General features: G+C 32.2%; 1 protein-coding gene across 2 annotated transcripts in view; it reads left to right on the top strand.

The window, feature by feature from the left end:
* The window catches only part of LOC127180677 (rho guanine nucleotide exchange factor 17), an 88,008-nt gene that overhangs the window by 52,483 nt on the left and 8,306 nt on the right, over positions 1-27,219 (top strand). The window contains exons 3-16 of one of the 2 annotated variants that reach the window (XM_051134882.1): positions 9,557-9,634; positions 12,091-12,273; positions 17,070-17,186; positions 17,784-17,876; positions 17,969-18,145; positions 19,111-19,206; positions 20,574-20,624; positions 20,709-20,818; positions 21,260-21,345; positions 22,499-22,617; positions 22,911-23,118; positions 23,723-23,984; positions 25,013-25,254; positions 25,358-25,598. In XM_051134882.1, coding sequence (XP_050990839.1) covers positions 9,557-9,634; positions 12,091-12,273; positions 17,070-17,186; positions 17,784-17,876; positions 17,969-18,145; positions 19,111-19,206; positions 20,574-20,624; positions 20,709-20,818; positions 21,260-21,345; positions 22,499-22,617; positions 22,911-23,118; positions 23,723-23,984; positions 25,013-25,254; positions 25,358-25,598 — 2,063 coding nt within the window. The remainder of the gene's footprint in view (positions 1-9,556; positions 9,635-12,090; positions 12,274-17,069; positions 17,187-17,783; positions 17,877-17,968; positions 18,146-19,110; positions 19,207-20,573; positions 20,625-20,708; positions 20,819-21,259; positions 21,346-22,498; positions 22,618-22,910; positions 23,119-23,722; positions 23,985-25,012; positions 25,255-25,357; positions 25,599-27,219) is intronic. The other variant, XM_051134883.1, reaches the window with a different exon arrangement.

The following is a 27,219-nucleotide window of genomic DNA, read 5'->3' as shown; positions in this document are numbered from 1 at the left end:
TAGATAGATAGATTTATGTTCATGTCTCTCTCTCGCTGTCTGTCTCTCCTGCAGCAGGTTATTCTGTTCTCACCCTTAATAGAATTAGAACGACTAAATCAGTGGCTGGTTGAATCATGAGATTAGGCAGTGCCATTGCCTTCAGAGAGAGACCACCATCTTCTGCTCCGTACCTGCTTGTGTGTGTTAAACCCCCTCCTCTCTCTCTGAGAGGAGCATTTTTGGATTATGTCCAGACACTGAGGGGATTTACCTGTCTGCGCTGACCCTGTGGGCGTCTGTCTTAAGATTGTCTTACACCTCACATATGGCACATGTAATCAGGTCCATCGCTGACCGGTGTGCTCCTGCGAGACGATTGGTTCACGTTTAAACTCCACTGCAGCCAATAGCGTGTGTTTGTCCAGACTTGTTGCATTCTGCAATCTATAAACTACCTCATGTTCTTATATATTTTCCTGCAGTTTTTACATTCCGGCTCCGCTTCTTTTCTTTTTGCTCATTTTTGGCTTTGTTTTAGTCTGCAGTGCTCTTTTTCAGTGTGTTTATTGCTCGTGAATGTTCTACTTCAGCCAGAAATAGCCCACTGGCTGTGATCCCATGACCTGTTTTTGTAAAGGCCGGGCAGAGCTGGCATTGAACGTGTGGTACTCACTGCATTAGAAATGCTGCACGAGATTTTCATTCAAACAACTTAACAATACTGAATACTGATTTACTTTTACACTACATCGATGTTGATTTTAATAAGATATGTTAATATGTGTGTAGCATTTCTTGATAGGTTGATCTAGTATGCTAATATGTTGCCAAGTGGTTTCAAAACCGAATACTATGGTGTTCTCAGTGGTCAAACGTCTCTATGATGTTGTCTCTACGGCTGAAATCCTTACTGAAATGTAAGCCATGTAATGTGAGTGATCATTGATGTCCATTAGCATAGTCAGTGTGTGAATCATTGGTCTTTTGTTTTGTTGTTGGGTGTCTTTGTTGCTTGTATTGCTTGAGGTTTGCCCCACTTGTTGAGATAAACAAAGACAGTTATTGAACGCAGTAAATCTGTCTCACGTACAGTTACAATATTGTGGGATTTTCTTTGTCACGGTCTCCTGAAAATAGCGATGGCCTGAGGAGATGCAGACAATATCTATCTAAATGAGCAACAAGAGTCTCGACTTTATTTATTTATTATTTAGAAAAATATTTAAAGTGTTTATTGATTTATTTGTAAAAAATAAAATTATAAAATTTTATATATATATATTATATATATGTATATATATATATATTTTTTTTTTTTATATAAAAAATTATTTATTTATTTATTTATTTTTTTTGTAATTATTTGTTTTTTCCTACTAGGATCAGATTTTTTTTCTTTTTTCATTAGTTTATGTACAGTAATACTCTCATTGCTGTTGTGAGCCGCTGGTTTGGACAAATTGGCCAGTTGTGTTTTGATCAATATTTCAAATGGAAGGTGATCAGACCATGTCAGCCTGTCAGACACATGCACAGCTCCATGTGCTTTCGCCAGAGTCATTGTCATAGTTGCATAACCTTGTTGAAGAATCTCTGCAGGACAGTAGGTTTCTTTTTGAAAGGCAGTCGATGAACCGGGGGAAGAAGGATTGAAAGGAGAGCGGGATGAGCTGGCTTTATAAAGGTGTTGAAAGGCTGTGTGATTTCAGCTCTTGTGATGTAGTTAAGGACACTCAGCAGCGGGAATGACGACAGTAGAGATCATCTATGGTGTGGAGGGAGACTGAGGACTGATGTCTGGTGCTAGGCAACTAGCTGGTCACATTTTCAAAGCGCTCGGTTTGCTCTCTCCTGCTAGGTATATGCATTTTTAAAAATTGTCTGATTATTTAATTAAATAGAAATCTAATAAAATAATGAAATGTATACTACCAGTTAAAAGTTTGTAACAGTAAGATTTTTAATGGTTTTTTTTTTTGGTTTTTTTTAACATTCTTTTCTACTTATTTGATCCAAAATATATTGTGCAGTAATATTCTAAAATATTTTTGCTATTTAAAATAATTGCTTTCTATTTGAATATATTTTAATAGGTAATTTATTTCTGTGATCAAAGCTAAATTTTCAGAATCATTACTCCAGTCTTCAGTGTCACATGATCCTTCAGAAATCATTCTAATATGCTGATTTGCTGTTCAAGAAACATTTTTTGTTATTTTTATTATTATTATCTAAATTTAAAACAGTTGAGTATTTTTTTCAGGATACTTTAATGAATTAAAAGATCCAAAGATCAGCATTTATTTAAAATGAAAAGCTTTTGTTACATTATACACTATTGCTTGAAGTCAGTATAAAAGTGTTGTTGAAGACATTTATAATGTTACCAAATTTTCATCTGAACTTTCTATTAATCAGAGAAACCTGAAAAAATTCTACTCAACCTTTTTAAATTTTGATAATAATAAATTATTTCTGAGCAAATCAGAATATTAAAATGATTTCTGAAGACTCAAATAATGATACAAAAAAGTCAGCTTTAAAATCACAGAAATAAATTATATTTTAAAATACATTCCAATAGAAAGCAGTTATTTTAAATAGTAAAAATACTTCAGAATTTTACTTTTTTTGCTGTACTTTGGATCAAATAAATGCAGGCATTAAAAAAGCATAAAAAATCTTTTGACTGGTTGTGTGTGTGTGTGTGTGTGTGTGTGTAAAAGTAAATAAAAACTCTAAAATAATAATATATAATATACTGTATTATATGAATTCATGAATTCATTCCTTACTTTAAAGAATCAGCTCATAAGTATCACTTTTTCATAAAATGAACACCTGTCATACTATTTGTTTGTTTTATTTTATTTTTTGTATTTTTTAAAATTATATTTTTAATTATTTTCAGTATTTTCAACTTTTAATTATTCAATTCAGTTTACGGGGTTATGTATTTATTTATTTGTTCAGTTATTTGGGGGTGTTTAATGTTTTTTTTTGTTTGTTTTTTTTAATCTATTTAATTTATTTTTTTTTGTATTTATAAAAATATTTTTTACAATTATTTTCGGTATTTCCAACATTTAATTATTCATTCAGTTTAGTCTAGTTTAGTATTTTATTTTTTTATTATTATTATTTTGATTAGTTATTTTTGGGGTGATTTAATGTTTTTTAAATCCTTTATTTATTTATTTGGTGTCATTTTTTTTTTTTTTTTACCACTGTGATTTCTTGTGTTTCTCTGTTTTTCTTGCAAACCCAGAAACAATCTCACCAGCTTTTTACTTTGATTTTAATACATCTTGCAAATTAGTCACTAAGTAGATGCGACCTTTGATTAGTAGCCATATTCTTTAACCAGTTCACCACACTACCTGTATCTATAGTGATCCGAACACATACAGCACCTGTTTGAACCCCATCCAGCGGACAAATTCCCATGTAACGCTTGAACGTTCTCCGCCCCTGTTTCGTGATTGACCGTGCAGAATGTTCTCGTTGTGATTAGCGACCGGTGACCGTTTCTGATCTGATCAAAGGGAGGTTGATGCGATTGGCGACGATGGATCAAATTGCAGATTCCACCTGTTTTATTCAGAGTGTGTGAATGTGTGTTTTATGAAGCCATAGTGGTTGGCACAAATACGCCATTTGGCTAAAATGCATGGTGTACCTCAGACTTTAGAAGGAAATGAAATCTTCTCATAACTTAAACACACTCTTGCTTCACTCTGCTAATAAAAACCAATCAAACGCTGCAGCCAGAACCTTAAACAGCAGATTACCTTTGCACTGTGACCTCATTACCTGATGAGTGTAAATCAAGGTCAGACAGCGGTATTTACACCAAATATGGATGGTTTTTTACATCTATAAAAATGTTTTACCTAATTTTCACTCATGTCAAATTAAATACTTTGTCTAATCAGACTGTTTTCTCTGAATAAATGTCGACAAAAATGCCTCGAGTTAATTCTGGTGTAGTAGATTAGTCACCATTCTACTTGAGACTCAAGTTTAAGCTTCCGTCTTTTGCATGGTTGATGTTACTACCATTGATATATTTGGTGTAGCGAGCTGTCACACGTTAGTAAACAGGAAATTCTTATTATGTGTGTGTGTGTGCATATCTGTTGATGTGAGTGCAAGTGTTTTGTTTAGGTTGAGAATTAATAAATAATATTTTTATTTATTTTATAATGTATTATAATAATTATTATTTTATTTTATTTTATTTTATTTTTCTCTGTTAGTGTCATTTTCATAACATCTCATATTATGTTTTATGATGGCATTCTGTAATGAAAGTGACAATGATGAACTGATTTCTGATCATTTCCCACTTAGTTTGGAGTATCATAGTTTTTAAAAAGAAAAGATGAATATTTTTAGGATGGAATTAAGGTCTGTCGATGCATAAAAATAGTAAAATAAATTAAGGTTTCAGTAAATTTCAATAAAGTGAATGTGACCTTCATATAATAAAGTGATCTTGAAATGAACTTGTTTTGATCCAAATCAACTCCTGGGACCTAAAAGTAGAAACAAGAAACACCTCTTTGTTTCTCGGCTCTAAAAAAGTGCCATTGTTTTTGTGTTTGCTCAGTCCGTCTCTCAATTTGTGTCTTGTTTATGGAGCCCAACATGTCCGACACATGAGCTGCTATGAATATTAACTTATTAGAGAGAAATATTTCTCCCCAGAGCTTTGTGTTCTCTTGCTCCTCCACCGGGTCGCTCAGCATGACCTCATCTTTCCAAGAAACGCATTTGGAGGTTCCTGCATTCATAATATGATTTCATTATAATGATGCAGCCCCATAATGCATCAGGAGAACAGCTATGAGGCGGGTGCACAAGGCACCTTTTGACATTATGTAAGCCAAAGAGCAGGAATGTTCATGGCTTTTGTTGATGTTTAAATGAATTAGATTCACGTAGTTATGAAGCGGTGCTTTGACTTTCGGATTTGAACTGTGTGTGATTGTTCTGACCTAATAACATTATGATTATTAGAGGCATTAAAATGTTTAAAGCACACATAATATTGTGTTTGTGTGTTTATTAATTCAGCCTACTCTTAAAATGCAAGTAGTTGTACTGAAAGAAAATGTTATTTTATATTAAATTATATATTTTTTATATTTAATTTTCTTTTTTTTATTTTAAATGTGGTGAAGCAGAAAACGCACCTTAAATGTTTTCATGTTTGTTTATATATTTTTTAAATTTTATTCCTTTTTTTATTTATTTCTGTTTCACACTGTCATTTTCATAACATTTTAAGTTTAGTTTGTATGGTTTGTCAACAATAAAGCGTTGTGCTTGCAACACCAAGATCGTGGGTTCGATTCCCAGGAAATGCATGAAATGATAATGTAGTGTGAGTGCAGTTTAAGTTGTTTTGAATAAAATTTCAATGAAATGCAGGAATTTAAATGTTTTTATTATTATTTTTATTCTTGTCTCCATACATTTTTTTTTAATAGACTAACCTTTCCAAATCCACTGAGCGTACCTGTGGCTGAATGTCAGGCCGTGTCTGTGTCATCAGGGTATTTCAGAAATACCCCCAGCTCTTTTGGGACGTGTTTTGCGGTTGCCACGCATGCTGTTGGAGCTGTTGGGTACATTTCTGGCCCCCTGATGAGACTCCAGAGAGTGTTTCGCTCTACATGCAGTTTAAATGTGTTTTTATTACCAGTTTATATTTAGGACCAAGTTCAGGCAAAGGCTCTGTAATCTCTTAAAATTCCTCGCAGCATATACAGATCTGCTCGTCCTGTGTTTGATTTGTCTCAGGTGAAAAGTAACAAGATCGTGCAGCGGCCTGCTGGGAAAAAACACTTTAAACTGGTTCAGAATGAGTCTAGGTTTAGAGCGACTCACAGCAGGTCAGCAGGTTTGTTGCAGGTTTATTCAGTGCAGTTGGGAGCCAAACATGTCAGCCAAGACAGCATGCTGGTTAGTACAGTCTGTCAAAACGCCTGCTTTTTATAGGATAAATGGACTGGATGACACGAGCATCAGTCTGAAAGATATGAGCACACATGACTCTTTCTTTCTTGCTTGCTTTCTATCTTTTTTTCAATTTTTGTACATTACCAGTTTCTTATTTTATACTGCCATAATAGTACACTGCTGAAAGCCTATATTAGATACAGTCAAAGTCAAAAGTTTGCATACACCTTGCAGAATCTGCGAAATGTTATTTTACCATAATAAGACGAATTAAACAAAATGCATTTTTATTTGACCTGAGTAAGATATTTCACATAAAGATGTTTACATATAGTCCACAAGAGAAAATAATAGATGAATAGTGATAGTGAACTGCTTGCTGTTCTTCAGAAAAATCCTTCAGGTCCCACAAATTTTTTGAATGACTGTATGATTTTGAGATCCATCTTTTCACATTAAGGACAACTGAGGGACTCATATGCAACTATTACAGAAGGTTCAAACGCTCACTGATGCTCCAGAAGGAAAAATGATGCATTAAGATTTGAAGATCAGGGTAAACTTAACAACTTAAAACATTTTGTCATCTGGAAAACATGTAAGTATCTTCTGTAGTGTCTAGTAGGGCAGTACTAAATGAAAAAATATGATATTTAGGCAAACTAAGAAAAATGTACACATCTCCATTCTGTTCAAAAGTTTTCAACTCCCGGCTCTTAATGAATGTTTTTTCCTTCTGAAGCATCAGTGAGCTTTTGAAGTTTCTGTAATAGTTGCATATGAGTCCCTCAGTTGTCCTCAGTGTGAAAAAATGGATCTCAAAATCATACAGTCATTGTTGCAAAGGGCTAAAATACACAAAAATGCTGAAAAACAAAGAATTTGTGGGACCTGAAGGATTTTTCTGAAGTGAACTGTTCAGGACAAACAAGGGACTCATGAACAACTATCACTAAACCAAAAAAAAAAACTTTTGAACGGGGTCATTTTTATAAATTCAGCGATTATTTTCTCTTGTGTAAACATCTTATATGTGAAATATCTCATTCAGGTCAGTACTAAATAAAAAAATAATGCATTTTGTATGATCTCTCTCATTTTGGTAAAATAATTAACATTTTGCAGATTCTGCATGGTGTATGTAAACTTTTGACTTCAACTATAGATACATAGATAGATGGATAGAGAGAGAGAGAGAAATACATAAATTAATAAAAACATAGTACTTTTTGATTTTTTTTAAAGTATCAGTATATTACTATAGTACAACTTGCATACATACTGTATCAGTTTGATCAAAAGCAGTAAAACTGTGCAATATTATTGCAAATTAAAAGAACTTTTTTATTTGAATATATTGTTAAAAAGTAATCCTGTACTCCAATCTTCAGTGTCACATGATCCTTCAAAAATCATTCTAAAATGATGATCTGCTGCTCAAGAAACATTTCTGATCAATGTTGAGCGAAGTTGTGTTGTCTAATATTTTTGTGGAAACCATCGTACATATTGTTGAAAAGAATAGCATTTATTCAAAATAGCAGTCTTTTGTAACATTGTAGATGTCTTTATCTTTTACTTTTGATCAATGTAATGAAATTATTAAATTATAAAAAATTATTATTGTTATTAAAATTATTAATTTCTTGAGATAAAAAAAGTCAAACTTGACTTCTATCAGCTGTTGTTAAACCATATTTGGGAGTGATTTTGTAAAGGTAATCTTTGTGTGGGATGCTGCTGACGTTCTTTCAGAAATAAACTCTTCTGACGCCGTACGAGTGTTTCTGTAAACACATGGAGTTTCTGCTTAAAAGTAGCAACAAATCCTTGTGCGTTCCCTCTCCTCCAGCCGGTTTCATGGTATACGTGACTTTGGGTGGAATACGCTGGACGTGACTTCCTGTTCAGATTACATCCTTGTCACACTGCGTGTTTGAGCCGAGCATTTAAGAGCAGATGCTGCGTAACATACTCCACCGTGAAAGAGCAGCACGTCCCGCCCATGATCAGCTCTTCTCTTAGCCGTCTTTCTGTCTGTCTGTCTTAGTCAGATGTGTTTGTTGTGTGTTGTCGGTCAGGGCTGAATCACAGCGGTTATTGAAGGTTATCTTCTCTTAGACGGAAACATACACATATTTGGCTCAGTCTCTGACACAAACCAGTAAACAGGAAACGCTTATTTTGATTAGAGCTTCATTATAAAGTGCGTGTTTGTGTGGGTTTCCGTTACAAAAAAATGATTATAGCAACCAGAATACCATAATACCATTCTTGACTGCTTTGGAGTCATTATATGGAGTAGATTTTTATATTCCTTTAAGTGAAAACTGATTGTGATGTTACACCATGGGTTTTTTAGGAGGTTGCTGAAGTGTTCGGACTATTTTTTACAACACTGCTATGTAGTTGCTAGTGAGTGTTCTGGGTGGATGCTAGGTGATTTCTCTCTGTGCCAAGTGAAAAGAGTGTCTGTGATCTTAGATGTGTCTCTTTTATTGTGCATCTTTGGGATTTTTTTTTTTCACCTGTTTATTGGTGCATATGGTGAAAATGGTGCAAGTGATGAGTTGGTAAAGTAATAGCACAGCTTTCCTCAATGACATACATGATTTGTGGAATCTTTAATGTTGGAAGATTTTAAGACTTTAAAGGTTAAAGGTTTAAAAGGTGGCAAGCACTTTTAATAACTGTGCTTGCTATAGTATATTGGTCGAAACTTTGGCTACCATTGTTAATGTTTGCAGAATATTGAAGTATTATGCATACTGAGTCTCCAGGAATTACTTCATTACTTACTTATTTATTTATTTTTTATTTTATTTCTTTATTTTATGTTTGTTCATTTGTCTTAATGTATGTTTTTATTTATTTTCAACATATCCATTTATCTTAATTAAATTGTATTATTTTTATTTATTTGTTTATTTTATTAATTTATTTTGTTATTAATGTATCCTAATTTTATTTCTTTATTTTGTGCTTATTCATTTAATGTAGAATTTTATTTATTTTAAATGTATACATTTATTTTATTTTAATTTAATTGTATTATTTTTATTCATTTGTTAATTTTATGAATTTATTAATATTTATCTTAATGTTTATTTTAATTTATTTTAATGTTTAATTATCCATTTTAAGTGTATTAGTTTATTTGAATTTTATTTTATTTAATTAAATTATATTAACTTTGTTTGTTTGTTTGTCTTAACGCTCATTTTGTATTTTATTTCTTTATTTTGTGCTTGTTCATTTAATGTAGAATTTTATTTATTTTAAATGTATCCATTTATTTTATTTTAATTTTTTTATTATTTTTATTCATTTGTTAATTTTATGAATTTATTAATATTTATTTATTTATTTATTTTAATTTAATGTTTAATCATTAATTATTTTTTTTAATTTAATTATATTATTGTAATTTCATTTGTTAATTTATTATACTTATTTAATTATCTTAATTTTTGTTTATTTATCTTAATGTTAATTTTAATTGTATATTTTAAATCAATTTATTTTCATTTCATTTTATTTATTTTTATGTACTTAATTTTAAATGTGTCTTTTTATGTATTTATGTTATTGACATTTTTCTCTACAGGATATGAGAAGACATGTCATCATGACTCTGCTGGACACTGAACAATCTTACGTTGAGTCTCTGCGCACACTCATTCAGGTATGAAACACACAAATACATTCATATACATGTCTAAATGAGTATTATGAACTGCTCACTGTATATAAAGCTACCAAAAGGACGTCTCCAAAGAAAGGTTTTATCATTTTAATTCGCTTATTGGGACAGTAAATAAAGTAAAGCAACAATCGTCTCATTAAACATAATGGCCAAACAGAGTATGTTACATAACATTTTTTATTAAAATAAAGAAAAAATCAGTGTTAATCATTAAACATATGTAATTTGTGTTTATGAATCAACCATTGAATGTTATTCTTAATAATTCTCAAATAATTACTGTAATTTACCATCAGTAGAGAACAGAACAACAGAAGCATGATGTTACTGTGAGAGCAAGCGTGGAAGCCGCATACTGAGTTTAATAAGCAAAAGAGAGCAACAAATCATCATCTTTTCCAATCGCTCCTGACTCATAACAACCGATTCCAGCTGGTGCAGCGGTTGCCGTGGCAACAAGGTGAGCGAGTGGCGGAGCGCAGCAGCGTTTGAGCTCGATCGCCCAGCGCACCTCCGAAATGCCCCATTACTGAGCAATTCTCTGCGTCGTTTACGCTCTCGTTCTGTGTTAAAGAAAGCCGTTATCTTTGGGGGAAATGATTGTGTTCCCGTCAACGTCATTAGTTGTAAATGGCATGCAGCGGGTGAACCTGAGCCGACAATGAGAGAGACGCACTAGCGCAGGTTAATCAGCTTCAGGGTGTGGATGTGGACTGACGGATGACAGACGAGAACGCTTGATCACGGCCGTGGCGTGTCTCTGGGCACGTTTTAGGGCGTTTAAAGCGCTAGAAGAACGCTGGCCAGATGTTTGCTAGTCAAAACACAGAAACTGAGCCAGACACACTTCTGTGTGCCAACAAGGGAGTGTGTTTGTGTGATATAGGTGTGTTTCTGTGACTTGGACTGGTATTAACACAGTTTTCGGACATAAGTTGGCAATAGCAAAGTATAATGTGAATACCGTAGTATATGAATGTGATTATCATTCAGTACCACAAAAATACATGAAAATGACATGCTTTTACTGTTTTATACATTGATGTATCGTGGTAATACTTGTGTTTCAGCTGTTGGTAAGTGTATTTGACGTCAACATGAGATCAAAAAAGACTGTATTTACTTTATCAATACATATTCTGGTTTTATTGATTCCTTTTAGGTAATCATTTTTGTAATGCATTCTTTCTTTTTTTTAATTTATCATTTAAATTATGAAAATAAAATAATATAAAATCAACTATAAAAAAAGTAAAATAAAATAACATTAAAAATATACATAAAATAATATAAAATAAAAAATGAAATAAATTTAAATAAGTAAGAAAAATATAAAATACAAAATAAAATAAATTAAAATAGAATAATAAAAAAAAATATATATATATATATATATATATATATATATATATATATATATATATATATATATATATATATATATATAATAAAATGTGAATACCTACCTAGGTAATAATTTTTGTAATGCATCCTTTCTTTTTTTAATTTTTCACTTATCATTAAAATGTTTATAAAAAATAAAATAATATAAAATATAAAATACATTAAAATAAAATAAATAAAATATAAAACATAAAATAAAAAATAAAATAAATGTAAATAATAAATAATAAAATAAAACAAATATATGAAATAAAATAATATTAAATTAAATAATAAAAAATGAAGTAAAATAAAATAATAAAACAAAAAATATAAAATGAAATAAATTAAATAATATTAAATAAACTGAATTATAAAATTATAAAATATTAAATAAATTGAACTAAAATAATAAAATATTAAATAAAACAATACAAAAATGTAAAATTAAATAAAATAAAAATGTATTTTATTTTTTCCCTTTAATGTCCTTTTACCCATTAATATGTCATTTCATGGAAGAAAAATGGGTTGCTCATGATATTTATTGTTTACTTTAGTTTTAAATTAGCTTAAATAAGTCATTGAGACAGTTTTGGTTTTAAAAACACTGTTTTGTGACAGTGAAGGAGCAGATGTTTATCTGCATTTGATGTGACACAGTTTATGTCTCAAGAGAGACAGTCAGGCATTTCCTTTCAGCGTCTGTCCCAGGCCACCATATGCAAACACAGAAACACACACACATTCGGTCATTTACCAATGCATATTTTTTAATATTTGCATGCATATTCATTTACATATTGATTTATTGGTCAAACACACACAAATGTCAAAGATTTCTGACAATCCCACAGTCTTGCTAAACAGCAAGATAACATTTTAAACATTTTAGCAATTAATGCCATAATGCATTGTGTTGAAAATTCTGATTGCAGTAACTTTAGTTTTAAAAAGTAACAATTGCTCTGTGTAAATAAAAGGTCAGAGTTTCAGCTCTTCTCATATTACTTCCATCTCTCTCTCTGTGTGTGTTGTTGTTCTGGTCTCAGGGATACATGAAGCCCCTCAAGCACCCGGAAAACTCGCCTCTCTGTGACCCGTCTTTGGTAGACGAGATGTTCTACCAGATCCCTGAGATTCTGGAACATCATGAGCAGTTCCTGGAGCAGGTGCTGGACTGTGTCAACCAGTGGCACGACAAACAGACTATCGGACATGTGCTCATCCAGTCGGTGAGATACTAAGTTCTATTTAAATACTGTTGGTAATAGCATCCCAATACTATTCCAAAAGTTCTGAGATGGTGAAAAAATGCTCTTCAGTGAGACATTATGCTCAAACCGTCATTTCATGTTTTATTGACAAACCAAAATCTAATTCATATGAGCAGTGTTTTCTGGTAAATCCAAGCTCTAGACAGTTGGTTTCACGCTGTGTTAGTGCTTTCCAACTACCTGTGAGCACAAACTATATAAAAGAAGCCTGGGCTAAGGAATTTAATGAAGAAGTGCCCGATGAAGCCTGGAATGGAAGTCTCAAAAGGATTCAGGACTGCTCAATAAATGCGAGGCACAGGTTGATTCAGTTTAAAGTAATTCATAGATTGTATTGTTCCAAAACGAAATTAAGTAAAATATTCAATACTATTTCCTCAGTTTGCGATAGATGTAAAAGAAACGAGGGTTTTGGTTTTGTCCTAAATTGTTTCATTTTTGGACTGCAATATTTGATTTTTTTTTTTTTTTCAAAGGTTTTTAAAAAAGAGATTAGGCCAGATTGGATTTTCTTAAACTTTAAACACTCTTCCAAATTACCAGCAACGACTTGATGAGCATGACTTTTGCGAAAAAAGCAATACTTTTAAACTGGAAATCGTCAGACTCTCCATGCTTCAAAGCTTGGTTGAGTGATTGTTTCATGTTATACAACTGGAGAGGATATGTTCCTTGGAGCCCAAATCTCATCGCCAATTTCAAACTGTATGGCAGCCCTTTGTGGATTTCCTCAAAATCGAATAGTGTATTACCATTGTTCTTACTGTAACGAATGAATCTACTTTAAAAACTGAATTGTATCTCATGATTATACTCTGACTGTTAAATATCCCCCAGTTGTTGTTGTTCACTTTTTTTTTTTTTTTTTTGTATTGTTTTGTTTTGTTGGGATTATGGTTGTACCGTTTGGTTTACTTTGTACTCTTTTAGGTTAGTACACTATGTAAAAAATGTGAAATAAAATATATAAACAAAAAAACTACGGGTGACGTCACGGACACTACATCCATATTTTTTACAGTCTGTGGTTTAATTACGCACAGGCGAGTACACAGAAACTACAACGTTCTATCATGCCACATTAAAGAGTGCCAAAACGATATTTATTGCTTGAATTTCCTAAGGAAATGGACAGAATTTGAAATCTGGGACTTTGTTTCATATCAAAAGTAACACAAAGCCTAGCCTATTGCTATTTATTGGAAGGAAGATGCACTGTATTTTCTGAAAACAGCATAGACCAAGAGATCGATTGTGATTTAAGAATCGATATTGGTTCATTAAAATAAGAATCTATTTCGATTTTTTTTCGAAATCAATTTTTTTTTATCCAGCCCTAGCGTATTTTGTTGTTTTTAAACACTGCACTGTCGTCCTGTAGGTTCATGATTCAAAGCGAAAATGTTACAATGTTATAATTATCATTAAAATATGAAAATTAAAATGACGGGTAATAATAGATTAAGACGGAATTTTGGCAAATTATGGCATCATATGCACATCATATGTCCCAAAACTGGTTTACGATTTTACTACATACACAAAACTCTACTTTCCTATGGCCAGTGAAGTGCATATGAGATTTTTTTTTTTTTTTAGTTTTAGTTTTTTTGTTTTGTTTTGTTTTGTTTTTACTTTACTTAAATGTCAGAAGTAATTGTGAACGTTTTGTTCAGTTTTGCTGTTAACAAGATATTTTAATGGTCTTTTTTCACATTAACAGCACTTCCTATAATGATGATATCATTGATCCTTAGTGATTGGCCACCCACATTAGGTGGTACATTCATGCACTATCGGAGCAGATCTCTGGCTAAATCATTTACACTCGGCTGGAGCGGCTCAGCTACGGTCGTATGCTTTCAGACGGTACTGACAGACATGTAACAGGTGTTAGTTTTCCGTCGTGAAGGGATGACGTGTGGCTTATTAGCCGACATAGACGCCACACTGTCTCACCTCACTGGACTTGCATTGTTAGGGTCTGTGCTGTCGTGATGCTGGTGCCGTTCTGTCTTTCACAGGCACACACACACACACACACCACTTCTCCTGCTGCCAGGTTCTCATCTTACCTTAAGTGTCATCTCTGCCGTTCAGAGTTGAATGAAATTAATATTTTTCCTTACCAAGGATGCATTAAATTGATCAAAAGTGACAGTAAAGACATTTATGTTAGGAAATATTTCTATGTCAAATAAATGCTGTTCTTTTGAACTTTTTATTCATTATAGAGTCCTGGAAAATAAACCGTATCACAGTTTCCACAAAAATATAAAACATCATAACTGTTTTCGACATTGAGAATAATCAGAAATGTTTCTTGAGCAGCAAATCTGCATATTAGAATGATTTCTGAAGGATCATGTGACACTGAAGACTGGAGTAATGATGCTGAAAATTCAGCTTTGCATCACACAAATAAATTGCACTTTAAAATATATCCACATGAAAAAAGGTTTTTTAAAATTGTAATAATATTTCACATATTTACTGTTTTTATGATATTTTTAATTAAATAAATGCAGCTTTGGTGAGCATAACAATCGTTTAAAAAATATTTAAAAAGCGTACAATCTCAAACTTTGGAACTCTTGTTAATATACTTTCCCTTTACTTTTAGTGCATTGTGTGAGTATGCTAATTGGGATGCGGCGTAACAGTTTGTTGCGTGTAAGCTGAAGGAATGCTGAGTGTCTCTGTGTGGGGTTTTAATCTGTCTGACCCTCTGCCCCAGTATGGAGTAAAACCTTCTCACCACTGCTAGTTCAGTGTTGTTTGGACGTTCCTGCCAGGTTGACGTTCTCACATCAAACGCAGGATTTTTATGGGCTCTGACTAAATGAGTCGACAAACTCAGGTGGTTAGCAGCGAAATCCGCAGCTCGTTTAGACACCGTAATTCTGTTTTATGAGTTTCTCTAAGGATCTGCATCGTTTTAGGGCTTTAGCGAACCCTGTGACATTAAAAGGAAGTCTCGGTGGAACCGGTGGATGCTTATGCCTACAGTCATGTTGTAATTTGAGTGTAATTTAGTCTTTATGATTCTGTAACACATTTTGCTCATTCATTTTTTCCATATGAATCTGAGATGCATCAACTTTAATTTTTTTCCCCCACACCAACCTAGCATTGTGGTAGTAAACTATTGTAACTTTTTGTACTGTTAAAAAGGGTCATTGTCTTGTTTTATTACTTTTATTAAATAACATACAACCCAAGTCACATGCTGAAGTCAAGGTAATCAAAAACAAGGGTCATTCACCTTGTTTGATCAACTAAAATATCAAATGATTTAATTAGGCTTGTTGTATTACATTCACATGCACTTTAATGTACAACTGCAAACAAGACATGAGGAAATCTGAGCATCGAGTGGCAGTACATACATAAACTGTTAAAAAGTTTTTATTATTTATTTTTATTTTATTTTATTATTTTTATTTTTTTATTGTACTTTTAATTTTCAAATGCAAACTAGACACAAGGAAACCTGAGGCAGCTGTACATAAAGTATACAATTTTATTTTATTTTATATTTTACTTTTCATTGCATTAACGTCCATAAAGTATAGAATATTAATTCTTTTATTTTATTATTTTTATGTGTACTTTCAATGTTCAAATGTAAACTAGACACAAGGAAACCTGAACATCAGAGGGGTGTGCATCAATTTTAAAAAACGGAATTATTTAAATTTTACTTAATTTTTAATTTTATTGTTTTTATTTATTTTAATTTTTTTTTGTTTTGCATTTTATTTTACATTCATGTGCACTTTAATTCTCAGTACAATAGCAAACTAAATATTCATTATTTTATTTTCGTTTATTGTTTTATTTTATTTTATTTTCATGTGTACTTTTAATGTTCAAATGCAAACTAGACACAAGAAAACCTGAGCATCAGGGAGGTGTGCGTACATTTTAAAAAGATATTACTTTTTAATTTAATTTAATTTAATTTTTTTGTTTTTATCTCATTTTATATTTTATTTTACATTCATGTGCACTTTAATTTTCAGTACAATAGCAAAGTAAATATTCATTATTTTATTTTAATTTATTTTTTTTGTTTTATTTTATTTTATTTTCATGTACAATTTAATATTAAGTATAGCTGCAAACTACACACAGGGAAACCTGAGCATCAGGTGTCATAAAGTATGACATTTTATTTTATTTTATTTTATTATTATTATTATTTTTTTTTTTTTTACTAAATTTAATTGTCAGAATGTTATTTTATTTATTTATTTATTTATTTTACTTTTTAACTTTATTTTTTTTTAATTGTCAGAATAAAAGCATCCATGAAATAGACATTGTGCAGATGTGTCAGCCTGTTCTTCAGGGCTCGTAAAACAGCGCCTCTGTTTCTGGTGGGTGTAAATTGTCCCCGTGCGTGCTTTACAGTCAAACATTACAAAGCAGACTGAGTCACACGCTCTTAGCGCTGACGTTGAGCTGTCTCTCCTCACGACCCCCTAAACAGATTTATTTGAGGACTGTCTGTCCACACAAACCATCCATCCAAGATAATACTCAATGTTATGCTAACGATCACACAGGAAGCCATTTGACTAACAAAAAACATCTTGGTATTGTTTATTTGGACGTGGTAACATTTCTGGAAGGACAATATTGCTCCTTAAAAATTTCATTCAAAGAATTGCAAGCTAGGGTTTCAAAAATTGCGTAAAGGTGCACAGCTGTCGTTCAGTGCTGAAAATGTCTCCGCTTTCTCCTCACAGTTTTCCAAAGAGATCCTCGCCAATATTTATTCAGCGTACATCGACAACTTCATGAACGCCAAAGACGCAGTGAGAATCGCCAAGGAAGCCAAACCCGCTTTCCTGAAGTTTCTAGAGGTACATTATGACTTTGTTTCTGTGCATATGTGTAGGTAAAAATACTTTTACACTACAATTATCCCCTTGAGAGGCTGTTTGGCAGCTCAAGGACATTATATGGCCATCTGGCAGTGTAAATATATGGATTTTCTTTTGCTGTTTAAGTTGGACTATTAATGTCTTTAGCCAGAGATGGTGACACATAGATTAAACCGGTGTTATTTTAGTATTATTTATACTATTATAGTATTTATTAATGTTTTGAAATAGCTTGTATTTTCTTTTTTAATTTTAGATTTGGAAGCTATTTTAGTTAGTTGCCAAAGCAGCATTTCTAATATATACACACAGCGTTCTCTCCTCCTTTCATAAGCATATTTTTGCTTTTATATATTCTCAGCTGAATCATAAAATGTTTGTTTGGCATTTCGAGGGTTACTGCCCTCTAGTGGTAGCTCCTCGAATTAACCCTAAACCAAGTTATCTAATAAATCATGGTTGGATCAACTGCACACATGCTGTTAAAATCAAGATAAAGTATAGTTGCACTTCTAAACTTTGTTTTGTTTTGTTTGTGTCTGTCTTTCGGTGTTTTTCTTTCTCTTTCCTCTTCAGCAAAGTATGCGTGAGAATAAAGAGAAACAAGCTCTGGGTGATTTGATGATAAAGCCGGTGCAGCGGATCCCACGATACGAGCTGCTAGTTAAGGTGACACTAACCTTTCCATTTTGCTTTTTAGGTACTAGTTGTAGTATGAGTCGTTTAGTTTTTAAATGACACGTTCTGTTTGTATGCATCAGGATCTTCTGAAACACACTTCCGAGGATCACCCCGACTACCTGTTTCTGCTCGACGCTCAGAAGAACATCAAGCGATTGGCTGAGAGGATCAACAAGGGCCGACGCACGGCGGAGGAGCTGGAGAAAGAGACGCGCGTCATGCAGGAGATCGAGGCGCACATCGAAGGCGTGGAGCATGTGAGACACGTACAAATCATTCAAAATCACTCATCTGGTTTAATAACTAAAGTGATTAAAACTTGATTTCAGGCCCATTTTTATTTCTTATTCATCTTTTATGATTATTTAAGATTATTTGTTTAAATCCCTTATATAGGTTCTATTATATAAAGCACTTTAAATTACTGTTGTGTATGAAATGTACTTTATAAATAAACTAGTTGATTGTTGGATGACTAGTCTAACATTGAAAATACTTCTGAACTGCAAAAAAAAAAAAAAAAAATCATAGTATTTTTGTCCTGTTTTCCAGTACAAATAACATTCTTAAATCAAGATATATTACTTAAGATGGTGACTTAAAATATTAAGGCTTGTTTTATGAAAAAAAATGTTTTATTATCAAAATTAAGAAGTTAAAATAAGAAAAAATAGGTAGAATCTTTAAGTTAAGTTAATTAAATTAAATAATTAATTAATTTTAATGACTCATTTGCAGATTTTTTTTTATTGTTTTAGGCATAAACTCACTTCATTGTGTTTTTCAGAAAACAAGACATAATATATTTTGTCACCTTATGTTATAAGGTAGTATTTTTGTCCTGTTTTCCAGTACACATCTTAAATCAAGATATATTTACTTGAGAAGATGACATAAGATGTTAAGGCTCAATTTTTTGAAAAAAAGTATTAAAATGAAGTCCATAAAATAAAAAATAGGTAGGGTCAGAAAAATAATCTTTTTTCTCTTTAAATGAAGTCAATTCAATTAAATTGAATTAATTAATTTTTATGACCCATTTGCCGTTTTTTTCTAAAATTGTTTTATACATTAACTCACTTCATTTTGATACATTTTTCAAAAAAACAAAACGTAATATTTTATGTGATCCGTGTATCATTCACCCATTCGTTTTTTGATTTAATATTGAAAGAAGAAACATGAGAAAACAGCTCCTTTTTCATTTTTTCACTTTTTCCAGAAAAACAAAAAACAAGAATTCGTATTTCGTTTTTCGTTCAGGGGTGGAAAAATGAGTAAACAGCTTGAATATTCGATTTCTACACGTGGGCGGAACGTAAGTCACTTTTTTTAATCATGAAACATACTGTTATTTATTCCAAAGTAACTTATAAAATGCATTTAACGTCAAATAATCTTAATGTAGACTGTTAAAAGTAGACGTGTCAGTTGCGTTATCGCTGTGGTTTTCAAACCGGGCCTGCGAGCACCCCAACAATGCACATTTTGTAGGTCTCTCATATCTGCTTAGAGTTTATTTAACCCATTGCAACTTATTGGAAGTGTATGACCTGTAGGTTAGGCCTGTTCACCTCTATATTATCTGATTGATTTATTTATTTATTTATTTAGCAATTTATTTATTTGTTTATTTATTGTAAATAAATAAATAAATGTCCTGCTTGCACTTTTAATGGCAGAGAATCATGACTTTCCAATCGTGACCAATCAGCAGAAAGGGGCGTTTCGTTCTGCCCACGTGTAGAAATCGAATATTCAAGCTATTTGTTCATTTTTCCACCCCTAAACGAAAAACGAAAAATCAAGCTGAATTCTTCTTTTTTCATTTTTCTGGAAAAAACAAAAAAGGAGCCGTTTTCTAATTTTTTTTTTTCCCCCGATATTAAATCAAAAAAACGAATGGATGAATGATACATGGATTTTATGTCATCTTATGTTTAGATATTTATACAGGTGAAAAATACTGAGTAAGAAGATCATTTTTGCAGTGTATTTACAGTTTTGGTTGTGAACTCTCAACTGCACAATCGAACTAAATTGATTAAAATAAATTTTAACATTTTTTTGGTTTTAATATATATATATATATATATATTTTTTTTTCCAAGATATATCACATCTACCAACCCTTACCCACAAATCCCCAAAGTAGCGTTCATGCTGTCCATTAATTTAGAAAGGAATTACAGGCTTAAAGAAAAAGAAAATAATAATAATAATAATAATAATAAAATACATACATACATACATACAGAAATATATACATACACATCTACATTAGCCCAAAAACCAACACATACACTCAGATAAGAGAAAAAAGAAAAAAAAAAAAAACACTACAATACAATAAAGTAAATAAATAAATAAATTTAAATCAATAATAGGGCATTATTTAAAAGTGTCGATTTTAACATTTTTTTAACAAGTTTTTTTTTTCTAACCTCATTGGCAGATATTTTTATTATTGTTGATTTAATATGTTTAGATATTTGTACTGATGAAAAATACAAAATTAGATAATAATACAAAGTTCAAAATGTTAGAATTTTTTTTTTGGTGTATTTACGGTTTGGATCGCACATTGATTAAATATGTTTTATGATTCCACACTAATATGTTACAATAGGATAAAGACTAGTTCACCCTCAGCTGTATCTAATAATGTTTTTTTTGTCCTGTCAGATCCTAAATCCTCAGAGGAAGTTCCTGAGACAAGAGATGGTAGTGGAAGCGGTGAGCACAAATAAACATAATAAATCATATTCGTGTAAGCAAACCTATGAGCTACTTAAACCTCCGTATGTCTCTTTGCTGTAGAAAACGGTGGGCGGTAAGAAGGACCGATCTCTGTTTCTGTTCACCGATCTGCTCATCTGCACCACGCTCAAGAGGAAGTCCGGATCTCTGCGCAGGAGCTCCATGAGTCTGTGAGTGTGGCTGTGCATTTGCAGTTTTCTTTTAATAGTCCAGAGGGCCTGGGAAAACTGATGTTTGGTTTAGAAATCCCAGAGTCCCCTGAGCTCTTCTGCTCTGATGGCCAAAATAAATCCACTTCATTTCTGAATAACACTGCCCTCTAGTGGACAGTCTTGGAAACACCACATAAATGGTCTCGTTTAGCATATGCTTTTGTCTAAAGTGACCTGCAGGGCACTTATTTCTGGACATCAGTCAAAATATGGCAGTGCATTACGTTACAGAAGGACAATGCACTGTAGATGCTCCTTCATGACAGTGATCTTTCATCATTAACGTTTTCCGCAAACTTAAAGATACCAGACTAGATCATTAATTACTAGTTCACTCCGAAACATATTGGAAATATCTTTGATTGATGATTAAATATTCTCTCTCTGCTACTCTTTCAGATACTCCGCTGCTAGTGTCATTGACACCTCGAGTAAATATAAGTTCCTGTGGAAACTGCCTTTAGAAGACATTGAGGTGGTTAAAGGTAATGTTATAGCCTCACACAATCAGTATGACATGATTTACACGTTTTACGTGCCCTTATAAATTTAGATGAGAAAAAAGTGAGAAAGAAACAGTGAGAAAGAAACCTGAGCACTTCTTTAAAAGTTGGAGCCCTTTTCTGAATTACCTTAGGGAGACAAAATCTCCTAAAGTTCTTTCCTTTTCTTTATTTATTTATTTGTTTGTAGTAGTATTTTGTCATTTTATTTATTTTAATTAATAAATTTAATCATAATTAGTTATTTAATTAATTATTTGATTTAACTATTTAATTATTGTTTTATGTGTTTTTTATGTGCCCCTTTTATGTTCTTTTCTGGTATTCATTTATTTTAATTAGTGAATTATTTATTTTAATCATAATTAGTTATTTAATTAATTATTTGATTTAACTATGTAATTATTATTTATTTTTATATATTATTTATTTATCTTTATGTGTTTTTTTATTATTATTATTTGCCCATTTTATGTTTTTTTTTTCTAGCAAGTTTAGATGAGAAAAAAAACTGAGAAAGAAACCTGAGCTCTTCTTTAAAAGTTGGAGCCCTTTTCTGAATTACCTTAGGGAGACAAAATGTCCTAAAGTTATCTTTCCTTTTCTCTATTATTTATTTGTTTATTTGTAGTAGTATTTTGTCACTTAATTTATTTTAATTAATGCATTATTTATATTAATCATAATTAATTATTTGATTTAACTATTTAATTATTGTTTATTTTTATGTATTATTTATTTATTTTTATGTTTTTTTTTTTTTTTTTGTATAATTTTTTGCCCATTTTATGTTGTTTTTTTTTTTTTTCTGGTATTTATTTATTTATTTTTTACATGCTCTTATAAGTTTAGATGAGAAAAAAGTGAGAAAGAAACAGTGAGAAGGAAACCTGAGCTTTTCTTTAAAAGTTGGAGCCCTTTTCTGAATTACCTATTTGTTTGTTTCTTTGTAGTAGTATTTTGTCATTTTATTTATTTATTTTTTATGTATTATGTATTTAATTTTTTTTTTAATTATTATTGTTTGCCCCTTCTGTGTTCTTTTCTGGTATTTATTTAATTTGTATTATTTTTAGTTTTTTTTTTTTTTTTTTTTTTTTTTTTTTACTAACCCAATGTCATTTCTTCATCCCAGGTTCTAATCAAGCCACTAACAGAGAAAACATCCAGAAAACTATCAGCCGTCTGGATGAAGATCTCAGCACGCTTGGCCAAATAAGCAAACTGTCAGAAACGCTCAGTTTCCCCCATCAGGTCTGTTTGTTTTTATGTCTAAGTGTGAAATACTTACATCAGTTTCACTTTCACTGCTTTGGATTGCATATCTGTTCTCACTGGTTGTAGATGCAGAGGAACAGAGGAAAAAACAATGCTGAATGCAAATAAATAAAATGCTGCTTAACTATATTTGTGCAAAATATAGGATGCAAAAATAAATAGACTTACCAACGTTTGAAAGAATGGATAACACGTTGTTTTGCTGTTGATAATAACAGGTTGTGCCAGTTAAACTGTAAATATTCTGAAGTGTTTCTTTGTGTGTGTAGAGTTTGGACGACGTGATTAAGGATCTGATGGCGTCAGTGCATCGAGAGCTGGCGGATAAACAGTCTCTGGCCTTCAGCATGACGTTACTGCCCACTAAACTAGAGCTGACCACCGCTTCAGCCGAGACCACCTTCATCTTTGAGTTCAGCAGCCCTGATGCTCGCAGTAACTTCGAGCAGGCCTTTGAGGAGGCCAAGAAGAAGCTTGGTAAATCATCAAAGCTGACCCTCTGTTTCTGGTTTAAATAATGTACAGCTATCCGAGAGCAATTCACATCAAATTATTACTTCCTACAAAGGAAAAAAGGGGAAAATATTACTTTCTGTTATCAACTTTGTGTTGACATTTAGCACAAGACAAGCTAGTTAATAAAATGTGACCCTGGACCACAAAACCAGTCACAAGAGTTTTTTTGAAATTGAGGTTTACACATCACCTGAAAGCGATAGGACAATATTTGCCCAAGATACAACTATTTGAAAATCTGGAAACTGAGGGTGCAAAAAAAATCTAAATATTGAGAAAATCACCTTTAAAGTTGTCCAATTGAAGTTCTTTGCAATGCATATTGCTAATCAAAAAATAAGTTTTGATATATTTACAGCAGGAAATTTACAAAATATCTTCATGGAACATGATCTTTACTTAATATCCTAATGATTTATGGCATTTTGACCCATACAGTGTATTGTTGGCTATTGCTGCAAATATACTCATCCAGAGTCATATATATAATTCATATACTTCATATTGGTCCAACAGATATGCTATATATTGAAGGCAATCCCTACATTTTCCATCTTTTATCCAGCTATGAACAAAGACCAGTGGGACCCTGAGTTCCTGAAGGCCATTCCCATCATGAAGACCCGCAGCGGGATGCAGTTTTCCTGCGCCTCCCCTAGCCACAGCTGTCCAGAGAACACGTATGAGGTGTGGGTGTGTAACAGCGACGGCTACGTGGGTCAGGTGTGTCTGCTGAACATCCGGGACGAGCCCACGGTGGAGGCCTGCATCGCCGTCTGCTCGGCTCGCATCATCTGCATCGCAGCCGTGCCGGGCCTCAAGAACAGGTGAGAGAGACTCGGCCCTAAACGCACCTGCTTAACAGGATAAATTCTCCTGTTAAAGACTAATAATAGATAAACTGTTCTAATGAGCGCCGTGAGACTAGATGTGAGAGTCTCTGTATAGCACAACGTGCTCACGCTGTTAATGATACAGTATGTTTAAAAGATCATTATAGGTTATTTTCAACCTAATGTCTGTGTTTTGCATATGTGGCATGCTGGGAAGTTAATTTCAACATAAACAGGATGGACACTCATCCTCTAGTCCCACCTACTAATTATGATTTAGACAATTTTGAAGCTTAAATAACAAGCATTTTTTTTTTTTTTTTTTTTTTTATGTATATTTTGTTTTAGTATTTTCCATACATATGTGTATTTCAGTTTAATTTTTTAAGTTTAATTTTTTTTTTCTTAATCAAATATGTATATTTATTTTAGGTTTATTTCAATTACCAAAACAATTTAATAGTTTTAGTTAACATTAGAAACACTGATATTGTAATTTTTTTTTTTTTTCTAATAATGTTAAGTTAAAACTACTCTGGAATATGCCTTTTAAAACAGGCTTTGTTGTTGTATGTGCTTTTGTGATTTTTTTTATTTTTTATTTTTTTTTATTGTGTATTTATATTTAGTTTTAATTTTGTTTTTATTTCCGTTTGAGAAATTTTAGTGCTTTAACATCAACTTAATACATGAATTTTAATAAATGAAATGAAATGAAATAAAATAAAATAAAATAAAATAAAATAAAATAAAATAAAATAAAATAAAATAAAATAAAATAAAATAAAATAATTTCAATTAGTGCCCGGAGCCACATTTATAATTTTATTTATAAAGTTAGTTTTTCATCTAATATTATACTATTTTTATTTATTTATTTATTTTTAATTGCAGCTTTATTTACGTTATTACAACAACAAAAATATTTGTATTAGTGTAACAATAACAACTCTAATAAATATTCATGGTTAATTCTGAATGAATATATATATATTTTAAAATGTCCATTCTGTCTTCTACAGAGAACGTGTGGGTCATTCCACCCCCTCCGTCCCGTCTGAGTCAAACCCTACCGCGTCCACACAACCCCAGCTCCACATCTGCATCTCCGGCTCGTCTCTGGAGCTCAGCGAACCGCCTGCGGTCCCCGCCGCAGAGCTCGTGCCCTTCGATAGCGACGACACGGACGATGAAGACTCTCCCAGCCCTTCATCCACACTGCAGAGCCAAGCCTCCCATTCCACCATCTCATCCAGCTTCGGCAGTGAGTCACATTTACACTCTCTAAAATCATATAAAGTATGTTATGCTCACTTATGTTTGTGATTTGTGTCTTATTGATGTTTTTATGTATTTGTTTCTCTCAGATGATGAAGCAGCCGTTTCAAAGGACATGGCCACCGAGACCACCAGCTCTGAGGAGGAGCAGGAGTTTCCTGTTCCCAGCTCATTCGGAGCCCCTCGACTCAGTGCGGACAGTCCCATGGACGGCCGAGCCATGCGGCGGTCCAGTCGAGGCTCCTTCACTCGTGCCAGTCTGGAGGACCTGCTGAGCATCGACCCAGAGGCCTACCAGAGCTCCGTCTGGCTCGGGACCGAGGACGGCTGGTGGGTCAATGCATGACAGCATAAATAACTTCTGTAATGTGATGCAGGCCAGTGCTAGATTTGGGTATTTCAGTATTATTTATGTACTATTATAGCATTTATTCATTTCAAATAAGCATTTATTTATTTATTTATATATATATATATATATATATATATATATAAAAACTTCTTTTTTTTTTTTTTTTTTTTTTTTTTTTTTTAGTATTATTATTATTATTTATTTATTTTTTCTAGTATTTATTTTACCAATTGGGCATGATTATATTAGCATAAACAAAAAAATGTATATATATTATTGGAAACAAAGACTTTTTCTTTTTTAAAAATAACATACTGCTGAAACAGCCATAACTCCTGAAACTATGCATTTTTTTTATTTCATGTTAACTTTTATGATGTTAAATTAATAGTGACTTTAAGGTGAAAAATAATTAATAAAAATAAGATAAAAAAATAAATATGTGTGTGACATTTATCAAAATATTATTAAAGAAAAAAAAATATTTTAAAAATATATTCATATCAATATATATTCATATCAAAAATGAAACTTATTTTCATGACAGTTCTAACTAGCTGAATGCAAAATTAATGATCTGTCATATAATGTGATAATGTTCATTGATGTAATTATTGCTAGTTATTATTAGTGTTCAAACTTGTGTTTAGGCAGCATTTAAAGCCCATGGGCCTAATTAAAAGTTGAACGACAGTAACACGCAGTGATGCAAGCATTTAACTACACAAAACACCCCCTGCTGTTCCTTCTGTTTGGGGTTTAATTCTCACCTAAGGTGACCCTTTTCTGACTACAGTACACCCGTTTACCTCGCTCCCAGAGAGGCATTCATTATGTCAAGCTCAGACCTGCCCCTGTCCTCAGTGCATCCTGTCACTTTCCATACAAACATTTACTCTCTCTCTCCCTCTCTCATCACAAAAGCAGGTGGGAAGCATTTGTTCTTGCCTCACTGCCGGTCGACAGTCAAAACAAACAAAACACAGGTGTCTTAGGGAGCATTTGACATGATGCCTGAATATGCAATGCACATTCATTCTTATTAATGCACACTGGATTGTTGCATTGTACTATTGCATAAATAGGTCTAATTGCAGTTGAAATGCATTGTAATGCTTACCTATTCATGGTTACACCTTTAAAATGCATTGAAATCAAGACGTTGCACAGGTGCTGATCATGATTATGCAGTTACTCTCTAAAGGTGGATGTATGAATAAGTAAGCACTGCAATACATAACATCTATAGCTTAAATTTTCTTAGAGAAAATGCTTCTAATTTGTTTATTTAACGACATGTTGCAAATAATTACACTGATTAAAGTATGATAAGCCTTAAGAACATAACACAGAGTTTTTGTGTGTAAGATGAAAGTATGAATGTCTCAATTCATTTCAGTTCAAGTCACTGTTAACTCAGTATAATTTGTTGTTGTTTGAGCTTATTATTTCATGCCCAGTCTCTAATATCATCAGTCATTTGTTTTCGTTATTTTTTAATGAAGCTGATTCTGAAATCCTAACCCAAATTAACAACACATTTATAATTCATTATGTATACAAAGATCAAGTAAGGTGTTACCAAATACACTACCATTC

The sequence above is a fragment of the Labeo rohita genome, chromosome 18, assembly GCF_022985175.1.
Source record: "Labeo rohita strain BAU-BD-2019 chromosome 18, IGBB_LRoh.1.0, whole genome shotgun sequence".
Lineage (NCBI taxonomy): Eukaryota > Metazoa > Chordata > Actinopteri > Cypriniformes > Cyprinidae > Labeo > Labeo rohita.
This window is presented reverse-complemented; position numbering and strand designations above follow the sequence as displayed.